The sequence below is a fragment of the Platichthys flesus genome, chromosome 4 (genome assembly GCF_949316205.1).
Source record: "Platichthys flesus chromosome 4, fPlaFle2.1, whole genome shotgun sequence".
Classification (NCBI taxonomy): Eukaryota; Metazoa; Chordata; class Actinopteri; order Pleuronectiformes; family Pleuronectidae; genus Platichthys; species Platichthys flesus.
Window position 1 is genome coordinate 14,265,550 of NC_084948.1, and position 21,831 is coordinate 14,287,380.

Sequence of the window (21,831 nt, forward strand, 5' to 3'; positions counted from 1 at the left end):
CATCTCAGCAAACCCACAGCTACTTGTGCAGTGTTTGAAAGCTAAGCAGCTTCTAATAGAGGCATGCGACATCCAATTTAACTGTCCTCAGTCAAAGTGTTAATTGAGACAGATGGTGATGCAAGATCCATTACATTTTCTGTAATACCAGTGAGCAAATCAAACCGGCGTAATTGTGTGCCGCTGTGAGCGCCGGTGGATTGGTTGGTTTGCGACGCAGCATGAGCATGAGGTCACTGCGCACTGAGCACAGAGCGGAGAAAAACAGGGAGGAGTGTCTAAATTGAAGAAATGAAATAGATTAACAGTGTGTCATCATCAAAATCTGTATTTTTTTTTTAAAATAAATTTGTTGAAGTTAGAACTAATCTAATCCCTCTGTCACATGAGTAAATTCTTTCTCATTGTTGCTTCTTTCGCGTGGAGAAAAAAAACAGTGGCCTTTCCTCTCTTCACACCTCTGTACCATGGACTGTAAATAAAGATGGACAACGTGTCCCCACGTCCTCCAACCGTCCAGAAAAGAAACCAAAATATCCTGCATTCGAACCATGCCATGTTGTGCATTTGGAGCCAGAGTCTGCCTAGTAGCTGTAAGGGGGCAGATTTGTGGTAAAGAGCTCCCGCCGATACTTGCTATCGACCAATTGGGACTCAGTATCATCTGCCAATCATGTTATTTCACCCTGGATCAAATAAGTAATTCAAAATGAACTTACAAGAAAAATTTGACAGTAACATACTGTAGACTCCAGATGCACAAGATGGCAGCGTTCGTATCCGTTGTTTTTTGGCTTCATTTCTAGATAGCAGGAGCAGGTGGAGATCCAGCATCCATCTTTATATACAGTCTATGATTCTGACAGACAAACAAACAAGAAAAAAACAATAAACACACACATACTTGGTGGAAGTATTTGCAATGCATGCAGGTGATCTGTACTTTCAGATGTTACGTGTCAGTCCCAGTTTATCATAGAAATATAACCTTTGTTTTGCTTTGTTCAGTGTTAGATCCGAAAGCAGCTGTCTCATGAGTCCCTGGTGGCGACACAGTTTAAACAACAGATTTATAATTTAAATGTTTACGGGTTAGGGTTAGGGTTAGGGTTAGCTACATAAACAAGAGGCGAATAACTTGTCTGTGTGTGTCTGCTGTGTTGTTCGTGTAACCGGTCTCTCTCTGGTGATGATTTTCTCTGTGGTGTGACTAAAAATGGATGACCAGGAATTGTTCTTTTCTTGACACAGGACTTTTATTTCTGTTCAGAGGTTCAGCAAAAGAACAGAAAACATTCATCATTTGGTCACATGCCGGTCTCAGCCAGATCTAGAACATTCTCATGTCTAATAAAACCAAAAAGACCTATATAAGAAATAATAAGTTCCAATAAAGTCAAAGTATTCATAAAAATAAATAACAAAACTATAATTTACAATTACCTTTGAATGTCTCACATTCAATGAAACACATCATTAAAATAATCAAATCTTATATTTCCAAAATCAACACGAGTCTTATGCAACAAAACATACCTTTTCAGAGGTTCAGCAAAAGAACAGAAAACCTTCATCATTTGGTCACATGCCTAACAAAAGAAATACACAGTTCAGAAGGCATTCTTCACGACACAAAATGACGGACACCTACGCACTTACACAAGCAAGCTAGCAAACTTAATACATGTTTGCTAGCTTGCTGTAACACTCTGAACTAACTCAAAAATGAAAATAAACCATAAAATAATGAAGCAACTCGACTAATATGATCGTATGAAACACATGACACATTTTAAACAACTTACAGATTACTTAAATAACAAACTTTACACATTAGTGTCGCGCTGTAAACGATACGTACCGGTCTCAGCCAGATCTAGAACATTCTGGTGAAAACCGGGAGGATAAATACAATAGCCACTCGCGACCAACAGAGGGCGCCAAACCCATGTGAAACACACAGTGCAAAATCATTAATTAACAAACACAGAAGGATTTCTGGCGGAATTAAATAATACTTTTAATACATGCTACACTCGCATACAGTTTCACGGCATCGATGGCAGAATTGTTCTTCCTCAGTGTTACTAATGTAGTGAATCAGAGTATCTGTCACAAACTAATCTTTTTCCCGCTTCCTGCAGTGCGTTACCTGGACTCACTGGAGGCCTTTGTGTCGTGCACTACCAGACCACAGAGCAGCCTGGTGATTGGCTGGTGGGAAAAAGAGAGCCGCAGTCTTCGAGCCACATCGTTTTTTACAAAGAGGGGCGTGTGGGACGTGGACCATCACCGTAAACTCAATCTAATAGGTAGGATGAAATTATATATATATATATATATATATATATATATATATATATATTATGGCTACTTCATCAATGTTATATAAACCTTTTTTACTTTTCACAAGAAGTACTCATGTTAGTTTGATTATGTTTGCTGTGGCTCATGAAAAGTTTTTTAAGGTGAAATGACCAATAACCAAAGCGGAAGTGCCAAAACCTGTCTTTTCTTAATGCCCAGCAGAGGGCGACTCCAAAAAGAAAACCGCATCGATAGCACTCTACTTTTAACTTGATTTATTACATTGGTAAACATTTTCCTTTTCCTTTATGGTCTCAATCTGTGGTTTAAATTCTTCTTCAACACAGCACGATGTTCATTTAGCTAATCATACTATCTCATTCACTTCGTTTCAAACAGCATGATAGCGCTCGACAAATGCCAAACTCGAGGCTTCAAAACAGCAGCTCACAAACCAATAAGTGATGTCATGGTGGGCACAGCAGTTCGGTTCAGGTTCAGGTTTCTGGGCGTCTAAAACAATATGGCCTCTTGTTCTTAAGTGCCGTTAGCCGCCCTGCTAATTTGGGATGCTCCGATTGGTTGTAGCCACAGCAGGCGTGGATCATCAGGTCCTGGTGTGGAACCCGTACGTGACCTCAGAGCCGGTGTGTGTGCTCGGCGGGCACATGGGCCCTGTCCTCGCAGTTCGCTTCATGCAGACCAAGCAACAACTGCTCAGCTACTCCAAAGATAAGGTAGGAGTGTGTGTGTGTGTGTGTGTGCATGCATGTGTCTCTCTGTGTGTGTGACACTCTGGTGGTAAAGATAATGTGATGATGAAGAGCCCTCTCATTGTAATATTAATTGTGATAACTCGCTGTAATTACTGCAGAGAAGGGAGAGTGCGGTGGAGATGATTGGGCGGCTGTTTCTCGCTGTTTCTACTGAAAGAGCCGAGCCCCACATCACCTTTAAATCTCCCTTCTCTCCGATTTAAGGAGGATGTTGGTGCTTGTGTTGCTTTTCTTCTCCCTGTTGTAGCTCGGTGAATGTTGCATTCTCCTTGGCTTCGCTGAAGAGAACGCATATTTTAGAAGCGATTTATGATCCGTCTGCGCTCTCCTCAAACACCATCTGCCAATTCAAGAAACTCTGAGAGCTCTACCTTAGTTTCCTCTGCAAGAGTTTCTGGAACGGCAACAGTCATCTTGTCTGTGTCGGGAAGCAACATGGCAGAGTTTTTGTGAAGTCCAGAGAGTGGCACAGTACCGTGCTGTGCAGAGCTGCTATGGTAACCGTTCTTCTCAGCGATGATTGTATTGTCTGGTTCCCTTTGCAATGTCTTTATATAAACATTGGTTTTCACAGTAGAAGGTTTAAAGTTTGTTTTTATGCATCTGCACCTGTGACACCTGGTGGCTGGAGGCATTCTGTTTCCGAGGAGGCTTGTGAATGCGATAATTCAAGAACGCCTCGATATCTGTCACAGATTTACAGATGTCTCAAGAAGCAACTGATGAGATATTGGCTCTTTAAAGTTTAAGGTCACAGTGACCTCACAAAACATGTTTTTATCCTCTTTTTGCAAGTCTGCATTTTTTAAAGATGTCAAAGGTTAATGGCACAGTTGCCTCAGGTTAGTCAGATTTTTTTTTACAACCAGAGGGCAGTAATTGTAGCTTCTCCCCTTACAAAACACAAACTTGTACACCTTCATCCTTTTTCTAGGTCCTGTGTCTGTGGGACGTGCCCAGTCAGCAGTGTGTTCACCGTCTGGCTGGCGTCTTCCCAAAGACACCGGAGGACACACACACCCTCCTGTTCCTCCACGAGGAGCGTCATCTCCTCCTGCTCTCCTTCAACAGCCTGCTTCTTCTGCTGGAGACCACGAAGGAGGAGAGGAGGACCAGCAGCCACGAACACCCTGTTACCTGTGTGCTGTACAACAGTCTGTTCAGACAGGTATGCTGGGAAACTGAGTCCCTCTCATCTCATTCAGAAGTTTTCTGTTGTTGTCCAGAGGTACATTTCAATAAGTGTGGAGAATGGTTATGTGTTATATAGACTATTTGGTAGTATAATTAGTAAGTGAGCAGAAAACTCGGATCCTGATGATTAGTTGAGTTTTGAACTTTATTCCTGGCAGAAGTTGACAAAACACCTCGTGGTCCATTAAGTAGCAGCAGCGTTTGTTTTCCCAGTTGTCAAATGTTCAAATTGTCATTTTCTTGGAGCGTGTCCATCTCCTGTTGAGGATCATTCAATGTTTATCAAAGGCTACACAACAACAGCTATATAGAAATTTAGTTTCCTCAAACATTCATTATCTGTATCCCATATCTTTTAAAGGTCACTGGGGGGCGTGAGCCAATCCCAGCTAGAGGCACGAGGCCGGGTAATCATAGGGCCGACACAGAGAGACACGCAATTCATTCAGACCTATGAGCAATTTAGGGTCTCCAATTAACCTGCATGTCTTTGGACTGTGGAAGTAAGCTGGACTACCTGGGGGATACATTTATTTGGATTATTTGATTTGGTTTTACAAAGACAGACAAATTTCTAAAATGTTTGTATTTGAGAATTCTTATGAGCAAATTGTTATGTTTTTGTCTCCTTTGTATCACACTTACACAGTTATATTAGTATCCCACTAAGGAGAGAATAAATAATAGCTAATACATCCCATATGAATATCTCATTTTATAAAGTGCATCCACTCCTGATTGTTTTTCTCTTGCTTTTATTTCCACTTGGCAGACGCGTTATTATCATATTCTCATGCATGCCTCAAAGACAGTGACACAAAGTGAGGAGTTGTTTGGCTCTGTGAGATTCAGGAAAGAATATATCAGTGGAATAAAAGTGATCAAACTCTCCATGATGGATCTCTCCTCTCAACGTGTGTGTGTGTGTGTGTGTGTGTGTGTGTGTGTGTGTGGGACTGTGTGTGTGTGTGTGTTTGTGTGTGCGTGTGTGCGTGTGCAGGTAGTCAGCAGTGACTCTGCCTCCTCTGTCATCTGCTGGCAGGCCGACACCGGCCAAAAGGTCAAGCAGTTCCACCGTTGTCATGGCGACGCCGAGATCTCCACCATGGTCCTGGACGGTACGCAGACGCGGCTGTTTACCGCAGGCGCTGACGGAGAGGTCAAAGTAAGTGCACTGCCACACGCACACACATATACTGTACCTTCACTGATTCAGCGGTGAACCGTAGAGCTGCGGGTCAGACATCATAGAAATGCAAATTATGAAATACACGGTCTATAAAACAAGGCGGTGATGAGAAAGAAGATGATGAAAAGAAGGTTAAGTGGCTTTTCAGATAAAAGAATTCCATTCACTCAAAACCATGTCACTGTCAAATCTGACACGACTTGTTGAATTCTACTGATGAAGGGGAACCATGAAGGGCTTTGCCGTTCAATCTCAGACCCAGTGCCCAAACAGCTGCAAGGGGCTCCTGTCACTGAAGCTGCTTATATGGTGTAAGTCTTGATTTATAGTTTATCTTCACATTCCACTTGTTGATGGCACCAATGCAACATAAGATGGATGATGCTTGAAACGTCCTACAAGGAGTTCTGAACTAGTTATGAAATGGTCTAATTTTAATCCTGCTTTAATCCTTTGTGACCTACAACAGCAAAGGAGACAATTAGGAAGAAACTTTTTTGTACTCATTATTCTTTAAGTCATTGGTCGGGTCGCACCACCTGTGAGGCCAGATGAAATGTTTTAGGGCATTTTTCAGCCGGCAAACTTTCACAGTGAGTGGAATCAGGCTTGTAATGTGACATTTAACATCGGCCTTGCAACTGATTGATATCTGATGTTGGCCCAGTGAAGAAGGAACAATTCGAGGGAACGTCGCCCCTCTTTAGCTTTTAGAATGAAATTGCCATAACCTTGGAACTACATATTGTAGAATTACATGTAACAAAAGTATATGAACAGTACTTCAAAGTTATAATGTTGTCATATTATAAATCATACAGCAACAAAAAATATACATGACCTCATCGCAATGCATCCTACAAACAGCTCCTAATTTCATTCCTTCCTTAATAAACACACGTGATGGTTAGACCAAGGTTTTCACAACTGGAGAAAATGGAAACGCTGCCGCTTTTGTCTGAAAAGACGCCAAAACCAACAAAAATGAAAGGATCCAGATTTTTTAACAATCTCCCTCTCAGTAACTGTAAAATATGAATTTTATGTCATTACTGTATATTAGAGTACCCATTATCTATACTGTGGCTGTCTCTGAACACTTAACTGTATATCCGCTATAATTAATCTATTGCTAATAGCATATCGATATATACATAATGCTACTAAGGTCAGAATTCTCCTCATGTTTTAGTTCCATCATTATTTATTCTGAACACAACCTCATTCAAAGTGCTGTTTACATGGCAATGTTTCTTTCAAATTTATTTTATCTTAATCTGGTTGATATCAGAATATTTGTGTCCTTGTTAAGGTGTTTAGTATTTGCTCAAATTACAGTAAAAAAGTTACAACCTTCCTTGTAACCTAATTCTATGAGTGCACATAAAGGCATGTAGCAGGATCCTGCCCCGCACAGCTTTTTCTTTTTCTTTTATTTAGTTTCAAATAGGCACTATTATATGACTCTAGGTACAAGTCAGATTCCAAATGCATCACACAGTGACCTAACTGCAATTATTCGATAAATAAAATAATTGTGTAATCAACATAATCAGCCTCATCAATTCTTTTGACAATGCAACTCCAGAACACACATCCAATCTGCGTCATCATGCAAAATTGGATAGTCTCAGATATTACCTGACTCCTAATGGAAGCACAGTAGAATAGTAGTTTAACTGCCAAAGGAGCCGCAAAGCTATTATCAAAACCATGTCTGCTCTTGCAAAACTGAATACAACAGTAAGTATCACTGTTTTGGTTACATCTTCATAATCAAGACGATTAGCTGGTAATGGACTAAAAGCCATAACACTGAAAACATGTCTGAAGTAACAAACTTCTTGACAAAGTTGTGTTTGTCCGTTGGCATGTGGGTGTGTTTTGAAACCAAGCACATTTGGCGTTGTGATAGATTTGTCATTTGTTTTATGTACTGCAGGTGTGGGACTTTAATGGCCGCTGCCTCCACAGAATGAACGCCGGCCTGGGTCGAGCTGTGGAGATCTCTCAGGTCCTGCTGCTGAAGAGGAGCATTCTGGTGATGGGCTGGGAAAGGTAGTAAAGAAGTGCGTATGCACGTGGGATTATGATTGTTTTACAGTGTGCAGTCTCTGTTGCACTCATTTATTCATTTATTGCATACATGCAAAGTCTGAAATACTAAAAAAATGGTAATGCTCACAAAACATCATTTTAGACGTGATATTGCTGCAACACCCTCATCGACTGTGTGTGAGAAAAACATTGCACTTGTCAAAGATTGAGAATGAGAATATTTGTATGCAAGAACTACTGTGTGTGTGTGTGTGTGTGTGTGTGTGTGTGTGTGTGTGTTTGTGTGTTTGTGTATATGTGTGTGTGTGTGTTTGTTTGTGTGTGTGTGGGTGTTCCCTCAGACTGCCAAAAATACAGCCAAACAGACATCTGGACTCTAACGAGTCTGAATGCTCTGGGGTGCTCCCAATCACTCTAGTACGACTGCCTCAAACTGTGTGTGTGTGTGTGCACCCACATTACATCTGCTCTTCATCTTCATCTTCATCCTCATAATTTCACACCCAGTGAACTCAGCATCAACAAGTTAATACACTCTCTCCCTTTCTGTCTTTCCCTCTCTTTTCCACCCAGACAAACACACCAAACACACCAAACACACACGCACGCACACACACACACACACACACACACACACGCACATGCTATATAAAAACAAACCGTTTAGAGATCATAGACGACAGATCAGCAGCAGCAAAAGAAAACAATGCTCCCTCACACCCACTGAGACACGGTTCAGTCCTTGTTGTGTTATGATGCTTTTAGGAAATCATCTAGGTTGAAATGTCCACATCCCATCAACAGACACATTCCTCTGTTTTGTACGCCACTGCATCATTTTCCATTTCATGTCCAGCCCCATAAGCACAATAAAAAAGAAATCACATTAGGATTGTAGTGCCTGTCTAACTCCACACATACTCCCTTCTCTCCCAGCAGCACCCAAGGTCAGTTAACAGATAATGGGCCAACTAGCAGTACATTGTAGTCTCTACGCTCATGGACTTTTATATCTTATTCAGATGTCCCAGTAAAAGAGCCAGCAAACTCCAACTCTTTCTTTTAACACCAGGGGCAAGACGCACGGACACAATGTGATTATACATACTTTAGACTTATCTATCCAACAAGATGTGAACATCTACATGTTACATAAAGAGTGACAGCAGTTCTCGCCATTCAAGGATTCCCTGTTATAATGGATGACACAAGTAGAGGAAGATATATGGGGAGGCTGTGGGAGACATCTTCAGACTGGGGGAGCCGACACTTGCCCATGTAAGTCTGTTAGCGTTTGTATATATGTTCCACCTTCTGGTCTCCTTGATGCCTCAAGTCTACATTTAAATCGTCTGCACAAGACTTCAGCTGCTCTCCTTCGTTCTCCTTCCACCAGCTTCCAGAAAACGTCCATATCAAACCCCATGATGCATATCGAGGCCTCTCATATGCTCAGAAAAGGTTTGTCTCTGGTTCGACTCCACGGAGAAACAACAAAAAGACGAACCTGGATTGATCTGTCCAAAAATCCAGGAGGATTCACCCTACCCTGCCTTGTGCCCCTGAGCAAGGCACCTTACTCCCCCAACATCTGCTCCCTGTGCGCCGTACATGGTCGCTCACTGCTCTGTGTGTCCTTCACCAGATGGGTTAAAAGCATAGGTTAAACTTCCTTACCTGCATGTCTGTGCATGTGTTTGGGACAAATAAATGTATCTTAATGTATCTTAATCTTAATCTTAATCTGGCAGTGTGGTGTACTGGAGCCTCTTTGTTTGAAACATTCTTACAATACCTCCTTCTCCCCGTGCCTCCCTCTCTGCAGGATGTTGACAGTGTTCCGGCTGCATTCCTTCTCGCAGTCTTTTGTTGAGCCCTCGGAGTGGAAGGGAGGTGCCCAACATCGCGGTGATGTGCTCTGTGCCGCCTTCCAGCCTCCACACACTCTGGTCACAGGTGAGTGTTTCATAACCACTGCCCAGGAGGTCATGCTTTCGCCCCTGCATTTGTTTGCACTGTTCTGTGGTTGGTTGTGGTTGGATTTGTCGGCAGGGTTACATAAACAAAAAGCTACTAAACCGATTTCCACTGAACACGGTGGAAGGATGGGCCAAGAAAGAACCCATTGTATTTTGCTGCGGATCTTGAGAAGAAGGAGTAGATCCGGGAATTTTCTTTCTTTCTTTCTAATTCGGAATTGTCATTTTTCGAAAACTAACATCTATGAGTGTGGGCAATCTGGTTCAGCTCCAAACACTTATCTGGATGAAGTGCCTAAATTCCAGGGCCCAAAGATCCATTGAATCATAGCGATGCAACTTTTAGAAGGCTCTTTCAAATATAGCCGATGAATCCATTCCATCCATTCCACAGCAACAAGGAATCCAAGAGATGGATCCTTCCCCAGTCAACTGAATCCAGGATAGCATGCCGCTGACGAAGCTAATGAACTAGCTACGTGGGTGGCACTCAAATAGCTAATGATGCAACAGTAAGAGAGAGACAAGCTGATGACGCAAATAGAAAATTCTGTTTACACATTTTAAACACCTCTTGTGTTTACTGATTACTTTAATTTGAGTCCCAGAATGTGAGAAATCAACAGTTACTAACCAACTGTTAGTTAACGCTGTGTGTACTACGTCAACTTTCCATTCCGCAGTCGTGCTGTGGGCTGTCTTTCATTTCCAAAATACACTTTCATTATTTAAACTGAGGACGAGGGCTCATGCAGCGGGAAAGAGAGAGAGATGAAAAGAAGAGAGAAAAAAAACAAAGGCCGGGAAGTGAAAATTAATCTTCGAAAAGAAATACGGGTGGAATGAAAAATAACTGGAAGCACTTATCTGCTGATTGAAGTTAGTGGTGTTGTTATCAAAGACCTCGTGCTCCACACGTCGCTCTGCTAGAAGTGGTCCTGTGGTTTTTATATGAGAGACTTGATGTACTGGATCTCAGAATTCACGTCCAAACGAATGCACACTTCCATTCGGACAGTTGTAAACACCAGGCAACATGTATGCTCTATCAGACGTACAGTCAGATTTATGAGAACATTTGTGTAAGTTCATTAAATTCGTCTTGTGTGGTTTTAACTTGGAGCAGAACAGTCAGAATCATTTATATCAGCGCATTTCCCTGTTGCCCTTTGTGATTATGAGCTATACGCTGCTGATTTACTCTTGGCAGCCTTATTCTCATAACCCAGTGTTTTATTCCTCAGAGGAACAACAGCTTCCCCTCTCTTTGTTGTGAGCTGTCATCTGCCCGCACAATGAACATGTCAAAGTCTGTTAATTGGAAAGTTCCTTCTTAATTAAAATTGTAATTATAACTGTGAATGTAGGTAGGTGAACTGTAAAGGTCAAGAAAGATTTGTGAAAAAACACACATATGCTATCAGAGAGATATCAAGATATGATTATAATAAGAACACATCTCATTAAAGTTATTCCTGTTCTTTACACCTCATTTTAATTTCTTGCGTGTGTGTCTGTGTGTGTGTTTGTGTGGGTGGGTGGGTGTGTGAGTGCATTACTCTTTAGTGGGTAAATCTTTTTCTTTTTTACGGGGAGAAAGACGGGGGGATGGAGTTAATATAACTATAACTAGGCCCGATAACCACAAAGAGCTTAGAGGAGCAATTACTCAGAACAACACATTTCCTCTCCGGTTTTTATCTTAAGTAAGAGGTTGGACCTGCAGGATTTGGGGGATTTTAGTTTCATTTTACGTTTTTGCTGTTGCACAACATTTGTAACACTAAGCGAATCAAACCACACGCTCCACACATCTATCCCGGGTTGCAGTGAAAGCCATCATGCAGCTCAGCGCCGGGACTCAGTGATATATGAAATGGAAATGGAGTCCTGAAGAATCTCACACGCTCTAATTAAAGTGCAGAAATGCTGTGAGCTTTAGATCAGTTTTTTCTGTCCCTGCATTGCGATTCTTCAATCACTCCATCTTTTTTTCCACGTCTGTGAGTTCGTGCAAGACATGAAAGCTTGTCTCCGAAAACTTTCGTGAGCATGGTTTTGTGCTTTCTTTTGGGACCCTGGGATTCAACCTTGTGGCACTTTGGATTCACCGAGCTTGATCTGCTCAGGACCAACCAGCGACAATGGGCGGGAAACAAAGAAACTCTCCTGTTACGTGAAGAAAATCAACGTGCAACCAAATGACTCGGCCCATGAAGGTCTTAAGTGAAGACTTTGAAATAGCAGTGAAGCCCCTCAGCTCTCATAACTGTTTTGATTTGCGATTTTTTCTGCCTGAGGGATTGAACTGGCGATCCTCCAGTCACTGTTCCCTTTCTATAACCATCAAACTACAAACACTTTGAACCCAATCTGCCCGAGAACGCTTTTCAGTTTGTAAAAGTTGTATCGCTTGTTGGTCACGTGTTGAAAGTTCGGTTTCAGTTTATCAGGCCGGTGCGAGAGCAGACAGAGCAGTCATAAAGCGCAGGACCCTCTCTGGTCTTTCAAGACGCATCGACCCCTGAGATAAGTACAGAGGGAGAGAGATAAAGTGAGGGATGGAGATGAAAAGGTAGATAAGAGAGTGGGTGTTCTCGAAGCTGGAAGGAGTTATAGTTTTGGAATGATATTAACAGTCGGAGCTGGAACAAAAGAAACAAAATTAATTTTTGAACTTGGAAACTTGTTCAGTGTTCACTCTCACACTGTGTTCAGCTCCTCTCGCCACTGCCGCCTCTCTCCTTCCTGCTTTTAAAACTGACTTCATTACTTCTTCACTTCTTCATTTCTGTTCATTCCCTACCTCGACTTTAGCCTGTTTCATTTCTTCCCCACCCACGTACACACACACGAACACAAACACAAACACAAACACACACACACACACACACACACAAACACACACACACACACACACACACACATACACACACAGAGTCCCATGCTGCCCCCACCACCTTCAATTTAATCCAAATTCTCAGATTTAAATTATGTTTATCAGAGCTCTCTCAGTGGGGGTGAGAGGAAATGAGAGGAAGCGCTTTTTGTCTTTCAAGCGTGTGTGTGTGTGTGTCTCTCGGTGTGTTAATGCTGCAGAGTCGGGGGGCTGTGTGTGCCAGAAAGAGAGAATAACAATTTACAGTATGTGTCTATTTGCGTAGATCTCTGAAATGTGTTGCGTTTTCAGGCTTAAACCGAATCACTGAACCCTTCGGTTAATAGCTGATGCAAGAAACATTTTGCAGCTCGCCTGCAGAAATCACCCTATCTGTGTGCTCTCTCTCTCTCTTATTCATAACCTGCTGTCATTCAGCCAACACTTCTCCAGGTTTTGGCAACCTGTCTGATGAATGCAAAAGGTTCAAGTCATAAATATTATTTTATATTATAAACTATAACAGCAATATACCTGATCATATATTTGGAAGTGAGTTGATGGGTTCCTGGAAAAAGACATAAAATGGAGTGAATTTCCTCATGAAAACTTTGTGTGGATCAAACTTTTCACTTTTTTTAATGTGACTCTCTCTTAGATCATAACAACTGGTGTTTGGTCAAAACAAAATCAATAAAATTATGTTGTTCATAAATTCCTTATATATTACTCCCTCTCTTTTACAGGCCTTTGGGTTAATATGAAAAAAGGTCCAATATTTTAATCTCCACACTCGAAGGGGCCATTCTGTCGTGTTTGGTTCGGACCTTCTGACTTTTCAGTTTAGTCGGAACCTAAATAACATGCGTTAAGGAGCCTCTGACCATTACCCGGACAATTTCAAGACGTTGAGACAGCATTTAACAACAGAAGAAGAAAGGGCAACTGAATCAGAGCACAGGATTAGTTCCAGTCCTCGCCTCATTGGATGTAATGGTTGAACAATGAGAATGTTCATTTTGCTGATACTAATAACATAATGATAATTCAGCGGCAAAAAAACTAATGACCTGAAACGGTTCATTCATTTTCTCTATTCAAATGGAGAGACTGCACTTAATTAAAAAAAGTTTGCGAATACAATAATTTACAACACACAAAAGTCTTCATCGTGCTCGTAAATTACAAATTGCAAAAAACGATCGAATGTAAATAATGTAACAAAGACATCAGAGCTATCAACGGCATTATTTTCTCCAATAACGATATTTGCAAATTCTTTCTTCCTCTAATCCGTCGAGCACAAAGGCTTCTTCTGTAAGAGTGGTGACGCTTTACTTTCAGTTGGCAGCAGATTTCTTCACGCTTGCAGCAGGTTCTCACATCAAAGCATGAGTTCTGCCAAATGATGTGTTAATGCCGCCAAGTGACAAAAGTCATTTAAAAGTTCAGTTGGGAACACACACGTGCTCAGGACCGTGTGTGTGTGTTTGTGTGTGTGCGTGTCGTCTGTGCGTGCGCATGCGTCTGTTTGTTTGTTTTCCCAAGAAGTTGAATCAAGTTGCAGCAGGAACGTTTGGCTGATGTGGGACTAAAGCCTCCTCATCCATATTCAGAGTCTTTCCGCTCGGCTTCACACACACACTGTCATACACACACACACACACACATACACACACGCGCGCCCGGGTACACACAGGGGTCCTGTGTGTAACTCCTTCAGTCACAACCTCCTCGGATCCCTTAATCCTCCCTGGCTGAGTACCTTCCAAGCGACCAGGGAAAAACTCATCTGAACTTGGATGAACAGCCAAAGTGTTTTGGAAATAGAAATCTGAAAAGTGAATAACAGCAGTGACATATTTTTCACGCAGGGGATGCTCCGATTTAAAAAATACAGTATACTGTATATTTGAAATGTCTTTGTTGACAAGTGAGGGACTTTGAGTTTTCAGATGAAAGTCAATTTCCAGGTCTGGAACATACACTGTGTATAAAGTCTGCCCAAACTTTCTGTGGCTCTAATTAATACACATTCCAAATGTGAAACTGATAAAATGAACGGCTCTGGAGATATGCGAGTCACGCACAGACAGACAGAGGCTGACATTTCCGGAATTATTTAATGGATAGAGGATGTTTCCTTCATTTAATAACCCATTTACATCTTTGAATTCAACATTGTGCTGATGATGCAGGTATCTACACAGTCTCCTCCCTGCTACTCCTCTCCGCCTCTGACACACACACACACACACACACACACACACACACACACACACACACACACACACAAAGAGCATGATAAAAGTCACTTGAAATACAGATGGTGGCCCTGGGCTGCATGAATAATGCAGGAGATCTACACCCTCAATAAACTTTATGCTGCCTATTGCACAAACGCATACACAAACAAACACAACTAACACACCCTAATCTAAACCTAATTCTTATCCTAAAACCAAGTCTTAACCCTCAAACAGCCCTTTGACCTTTTGGGGACCAGCTATAATGTCCTCACAATGTCAAATGTCCTCATAATGATGCTATAGAACCAAATTGGCCCTCATAAGTATAGAGAGACAAACACACACACACACACACACACACACCTAGACACGCTAGATGAAGATTGTTCTAAAAAGATCTTTCTGTTGAGGTTAAGGGCTGAGTGGTGGAACAGATGGGAGCTGGGGACAGATGTGGAGTTTTATCATCTTTAAAGTGGTTTAGTGACTTGCATCATTCAGCAGCACAGAGAAAGTATGAGCTGGTGTGTCGACCAAAGGTTTTGGTCTGTTTTTCTATTTCTTTTGAGAAGCTCACAAAGCCTCGAAATTTATTTTCCAATACAAAACTGCTGTTAAATCAAAGAGCGGTTCTGAGAAAGTTTTTGAAAAGATTTCTGCTTTTTGTTTGGTCTCCCTTCTGCAGGAAGCTACGATGGAGAGATTATCGTGTGGAACAATGACACAGAAAAATGTTTGAGGAAACTGCAGCCACCTCCTGAGCAGGAAGACAACAAGAAGCAGCAAGGTCTCACAAATCTTTCCAACAAACTCTTTGTTCTGCAAAACTCTTCTTTAAGCCCAAGAGTATATGGACTAGTGCAATTCATTTTTAAAGACAAAATTACGTTGGCATTCCAATTATTTTCTTGTTCTTCAGTCTGTGATCTTTCTCACTTTACTTATTTTTCTGTTCCACTTTTAATACTTTGTTCAACTGTCATTTTCTAGCTGACTCCCCTGACGCCATCACCAGACTGTTCTTTATTCCAGGACGCACATCTGCTGCTGCAGGTGAAATACTGAAATTATTTGCTGTGTAATCTAAGTCAAAGTTTGACTGTGGGAACTTTCACACCTGCCTTGTTTGGTCTGGACCTTTGGACTTGTCAGTTTAGTCTGAACCAAAATAAAAGGTGTGAAAGGTACGCAAAAGAAGACAGATTATTTATAATCTCCTGCCCTCGACAAAGCAAATGATGGCTTTGGCACAAGAATCGCAAAAAAACACAAATGATCCTGTGGCACAATTTTGTTTGATTTTAACAGTTGGTGGACCAATGGACCAAAAATGTTCCCTACCACAAGAGCTGATCTCAGTCTGAACCGTGGTTCAGATAGTTTTCAGCGTAAAAACATCTTTTAGATAATTCAGACGTTCAGACCAATTAAAGGAAGTAGAGACAGCACTAAGCAGTAGAGGGTAAAATGATTTATTGTAGTCTTTTCCTCTAACGATATAATGTTTGAACAACGAGGAAGTTCCCTGGCTGGTCGTAATACAAAGTACAAAATGAACGGGTTCATTAATTTTCTCAGTTCAATGGGAATACGTTTTCTATGCTCTATATTAAAAAAGGCTAGCGAATACCACAGCCAAATTAGCCATACGCGTCAGATAATCGCCTGTCTGCAAACCAATACATTTCAGGTAAAGGTAGACGCAGCCTGTTATTTGAACAGTTATAGTTGACTGCATACACAGCCTTGCTTTGTTGTTGAAATACACAGTTGCACATTAATCCATCTTTTTCAGTATCTCCACATCAGTTATAGTTTGATGTGTTTCGTTCCTTTCAAGTTTTTTTTAGCTTCTTTCATTCACAGCCTCTGAAACCCTGAACTTTACTTATCCTTTTTTCATTTTATCAAAACCTGTTCTCCAGTTTGATCTATTCTCAGTTATTTTGACAGTAGCTGCTGCTTCTGGCTGAAGCTGCTCGGTTAAAAGAAAGACAAAACAAAACTTGATCAGCGATTGGACCAATGACGGATTACCACATATAAAGAGGGAACACGTGCCCAGAACCCTGCAGTTCAGACACTTTGCCTTAAAGGGATAGTTCACTGAAAAATGAAGATTAACTCATTATCTACTTACCACTGTGCCGATGGAGGGTGGGGGAAGTGTTTGTTCACATAACACTTTTGGAGTTTCAGGGGTAAAAAGTGTCGCAGCCAAATCCAATAAAATTGAAGTAACGGGTGAACACTTCTTCTGTGGTGTCATCCAAGTGTCCATAAGCCCCGACATTCATATTCAACTCGAAAAGGCAACTGACTTCCACACACAGACACTGTCCCAGGCAGTCTGAGCAGCGGTATGTCTGAAACTCCATCAGGTGGTGCAGACTTGGTGTCGTGCGGGGGTTCGGGTGTGGTCCGGCTCTGGAACACCGTCCACAGTCGTCTTGTGGGACAGTTCGCAGCTCACAGCAGAGACCTGGGATCCATCATCATGACGGTCAGCCCTCGTGGGAAATACTTAGTCACTGCCGATAGAGAGGGTACACTGAAGACATGGGACATACAGGTAGGTGTACACACACTCTACATGTTTCTGTGATCTGCAGTGGGCCCCACTGAAAGGTACATGCCCCCATGAGGAAGCGTGGCCGAGACAGAGAGGTAATGTGGACACAGAGCCAGAAGGAGAGACAGACATGAGGACACAAACTGTCATAGATGATGAAGAAAAAGTGAGCCTCAGTTTTTCTATAACATATAATGTCGTTCCCTCTGAAAACCACAGCACCAAACAGCTTACACAGACACACCTGTCAATCACTTAGAAAAATATCCACTGATACCATCAATTGTAATGTATGGAAGACCATTTGTGCCACTTTGACAAAAAATCTCATTACACTGATTATCTATTTTATAATTTTAAATAACAATCTCATCATAACCATTTGCTATCGATAATTTGTACGATCCAATAATTGTGACTTACTTTCTTATAATTTCAATTTACTATCTCATAATTTTCATTAACTATTTGATCATTTCAATTAACTATCATTAACGTTCTCATTGTGTGAATTTACTATCTCATAATTTTAGATATATTCTCTATGTAATTAACTGCCATAACAATCAATAACTATCAACATATTATAATTCCATTTAATTATTAATTATTAATATTTAAATGAAGACATTCAATTTAGTTTCTTGAATCTTAATAAAAATGTATGTATTAATAATTAAGATTATATTAATCTCATAAACATACAATTTTGAGATTTTAATTAAAATCTCGTAATTTCAATTAACTTTCTCATCATTTAATTCAACAATCTGATCTTTTAAATTAGATATCTCATCATTTCAATTAACTATGTCATAGCTTCAATTAACATTCTCATCTTTTCAATTGATCATATATCATTATTTTTTTTAGCAATGTTTTTGATCTCATTACTTAGCATTCGCCTTTTTTTAATTTGCTGGTGGAAAATGGCTGCCATGCATTTCAAATTCTAGAAGCAGCTAGAATGAATAAAAGGAGTTTTTGCATTAAAAAAAGGAAACAATAATCAATCATTGTTAAAGGTTTGGAAAAACAAATGGTTGACTATATCTCATCTTTTTTCATAATCACCTCTATAAGAAGAAGGAAAAAATTGTGAATACATTTTCTGATCACAGATTGACTTCAGCCCATGAACACTTGGGAACTGAAGAGTTCCTGACACCTCACTGAGACCTTTTGACTTTTTGACTCCGATCATGGAGACAGGGATTGTGCCACTGCTCTGAGGCGTAGCGGCATCACTGTCATGCTCATAATCGCAGTAAAAAGAACCCCCTCTCGGGTATTATTGCCACAATACTCAGAGCTCAACTCTGTCGCCATTTATAAGAGGAGATGCATTCAGATGGGTGCGTCTCATTTGGCTCCCAGTTTAATTTATGGAAATGTGTATATGTAGCAGAGAAGAAGAAAGTTGGGTGAGCTCACTGTTCTGGTAGAAATCCTGTCCTACAGCAAGTTGGCACGTGCTTTGGAATCAGCTGGATGACTAACAGGATTGCACAGTAGCCTATACAGTGTTGTCCTCTCCCTCACAGGATTACTGCAGTTCAGTTTAAGTTCTCACATTCACATTATGCCGTAGATTGTGGCAATTATTTTTTTTATATTACTCAACATGTGAAAAATAACGTAATGAAGTTTGTATTGTCTCAGAAAGGCAGTGAGCTGTAACTTCAAACACTGAAGAAGAGTAACCGTCAGTCAGTCATAACTGTCATTTAAACTGGCTATAAATTATTTCTTATGATTACTAGTAATTAACATTTTATAACACTGAAGTCATTTCAAAACGTGTTCCAGTAGCTTTCTTATTCATTTGAAGCCAATGTGGAAGTGCCTGAATCCTGTATTCTCTCAAATGACCAACAGAGGGAGACTCTGGTCACAAAAAGAAGTCTGTTGTTTCCATTGACGTCTGTGAGAAAATTACCCGACATTTCACTTGATTTATAACGTCTGTAAACATTTTTTGTAAGGAGGTTATGATCTCAATCTTGAGTTTGAAGTGTGCTTCAATACAGTATGATGTTCATTTAGTAAATTTGAATCCCATTTAGAGTCAAATAGACTGTTTAACAAGGTAATGCATTTGGGCGTGGATACGGTGTGATTGACAGCTAGTAGAATCTATCGGGTGCAGGTCATAGGTGTAGTTGGACCCTTCACTGTTTCCATGTTTGGAGACAGTACTTCATATTTATTCATTAATAGTTGATGGTATTATAATCATATAGTAATATACTGTTCAGTAATCCACTCCTTTGCTCCGCCATTCCCTCAGGATTATTTACTTGAACCGGGTAACGGAACGACCAAAGAACCTCCAAACCTACTGAGTAGTTTCCGACCACACCTTGATCGAGTGACTCACCTGGAGACGTGTGTCCATGGCAACAGGCTCCTCCTTCTCTCAGCATCGTCAGACTGCTGCGTGGCGCTCAGCTTTCTGCCCGGAGATACCATCGGTCTGTTCGGACAGGTACACAAACACACACACACACACACACACACACACATAAATGGACAAACACAGGTCATTCCAGTGCACTGCAGTAGCTTGAAATATACAACATAACCCACTGCATGTGTGGAATCAATTGTTTCGGATGGCAGACATATTGTTCGGTGCCTAACTGTCAAGGTCAGGGCCTTAGCTCCTAAAGGCCTAATTATAGTCCTGCGACTGCAACCACGGAAGGCCACGCAGCTGCATCGACGGATCCGTTTTGGTTTATGCTTCCTAAACGTGTTGCGCGTGTTGCAACGCAATTCACCGCCAGAACACTAGGCGGAGTCACTTTTTTTTTCGAAAACAAAACACACAAAGAAGAGACGTCTTCTTCTTTGTCGAATGTTTATTTACATCGCCACTCCGGCTCCTCATAGCCTATATCTGGCGGACAAATCTGCCAGTCAGTGACGGGTTATACAAGTGGTCATACTTTCGGATCTCTTCTGCCAAGTGCTCTTCTATTTGGTCCATTTTCGTTCTTCTCAATCTTCCGTGATTTCCGCGTATAGTGGGGCATGAAACCGGAAACTAGACTCCGGACGGGATGTAGTCAGCCGACCAATCACAAGCCTTGCGGGCTGCGTGAGGCCCGCGTCGTTTTGTCGTATAGTTAGAAAAATTGGCGGACGCACGCAAGCCGCCAGAGGGCTCGAAAGGGGCGTGTTGCGTGTCTTGCGTGCGTCCGTGCAACACAAGTATAATTTGGCCTTAACTGTTCAAACGTACAGCGGTCGGGGGCGTGGCCTGGGTGAAGCCCTGAACCTTCCAGTCTGCAGCGTGCTGGTGGTTAGTGAGTTGACCAGATGTTTTGGCCTCAGGCCCACACAAACACACAAACACACACAGAAACAAACACACACAGACACAAACAAACAGAAAATGGATCATAACCTGAAGAAGAACATGCATGAATGAAAGCAACATCTTTTTTTTTAAACTTTCTTTAAAATGGTGAGATAGTGTCAAGGTATGCGCTCTCGACTGCCCTTCTAATTTTACATTTTTGTAACGTTTAAGAGGGTTTAGGCCACATTTCTGTGTCACGCTATGAAATCATACATTTTGTGAGATGGAATTCAGAAGGTCAAATAAAGCAGGCACATGCATATTCAGCACAACAGCTTATCAAGGGATACTGTGTTAATTATGAACATGTTTCAGAGTGAAGGAGGAAACTCAGTCATTCACATTAAACAGCTTCTCACTACAGTTTGATTCATGTGTCCTTAGTGTGACCACAGGCTGCATGCTAATCTGTTGATTATGACAAAGTACATCATTTTGTGTCCACAAGGTAATCTCGCAAACTAGCGCACGCTGTCCCTCACAATAACCTCGCCTCATCTCTTCTCCACCGTTGTCCATCATGTGTAGGAGAAGCTGTGGTGCACGGACAGACCTGGACGGCTGCTCCCCCAGCATGAACCTGAGCAGGACCAGAGAGACGCCGGACGACAGGAAAACATCGGACAAGCGGTGGGGGAGGTCACCTCCATCTCCCAGTGAGACATGGTCATGATCCGAGACCCGACAGGTCAGCAGAGGGGGGAGACAGCGTTATAGAAGATGTGCAGGAGGAGGGGGCTGGCACACGTTGACAACAATGAACCAGATTTCAGAGATGACTGCTAAATTGTTTAATGCTGTAAATGTATATTTTCATGCTGTCTTTGTTGTATGATAAAGCTGCACTGTGTTTTTGTCCATAAATAAAATAGTATGTTTTGGGTTTATCCATCTGTCCGTCTTTCTAATGTACACAATCTCACAAGAGTGCCTGAAGGGAACTTTTTCACATTTGGTACAAATGTTCAGTTGGGCTCCTGAAGAGACTGATTCGATTTTGGTGAACACGATCACTCAAAGGGAAGTCCTTACATCTGGCACAAACATTCACTTTAGAATGTTTATGTTACATTCACGAAAGATAATTGATTAGAATTTGGAGGGTAAAGGTCACTGTGACCTCACAAAATACTTCTTTGTCACCCTGCCACACTGTCGTCCGGCCAGCTGGCCCACATATGGATTGATGGCAATTGGGAGGATCACTCCCTGTTTGCCAGATCTAGGTCAGAGGTAAGCCACAGGAATAACGTAAGGTGGCC

The 21,831-nt window shown here is 41.5% G+C and overlaps 1 protein-coding gene across 1 annotated transcript in view; it reads left to right on the plus strand.

The window, feature by feature from the left end:
• The window catches only part of LOC133952363 (WD repeat-containing protein 49-like), a 28,109-nt gene extending 6,653 nt beyond the window's left edge, over positions 1-21,456 (plus strand). The window contains exons 9-19 of the mRNA XM_062386776.1: positions 2,145-2,312; positions 2,896-3,044; positions 4,018-4,251; positions 5,278-5,442; positions 7,409-7,524; positions 9,350-9,480; positions 15,316-15,417; positions 15,621-15,683; positions 17,012-17,202; positions 19,493-19,690; positions 21,098-21,456. Of these exons, the coding sequence (XP_062242760.1) occupies positions 2,145-2,312; positions 2,896-3,044; positions 4,018-4,251; positions 5,278-5,442; positions 7,409-7,524; positions 9,350-9,480; positions 15,316-15,417; positions 15,621-15,683; positions 17,012-17,202; positions 19,493-19,690; positions 21,098-21,229 (1,649 nt within the window). The 3' untranslated portion in view covers positions 21,230-21,456. The remainder of the gene's footprint in view (positions 1-2,144; positions 2,313-2,895; positions 3,045-4,017; positions 4,252-5,277; positions 5,443-7,408; positions 7,525-9,349; positions 9,481-15,315; positions 15,418-15,620; positions 15,684-17,011; positions 17,203-19,492; positions 19,691-21,097) is intronic.
• The last annotated feature ends 375 nt before the right edge of the window (positions 21,457-21,831 follow it).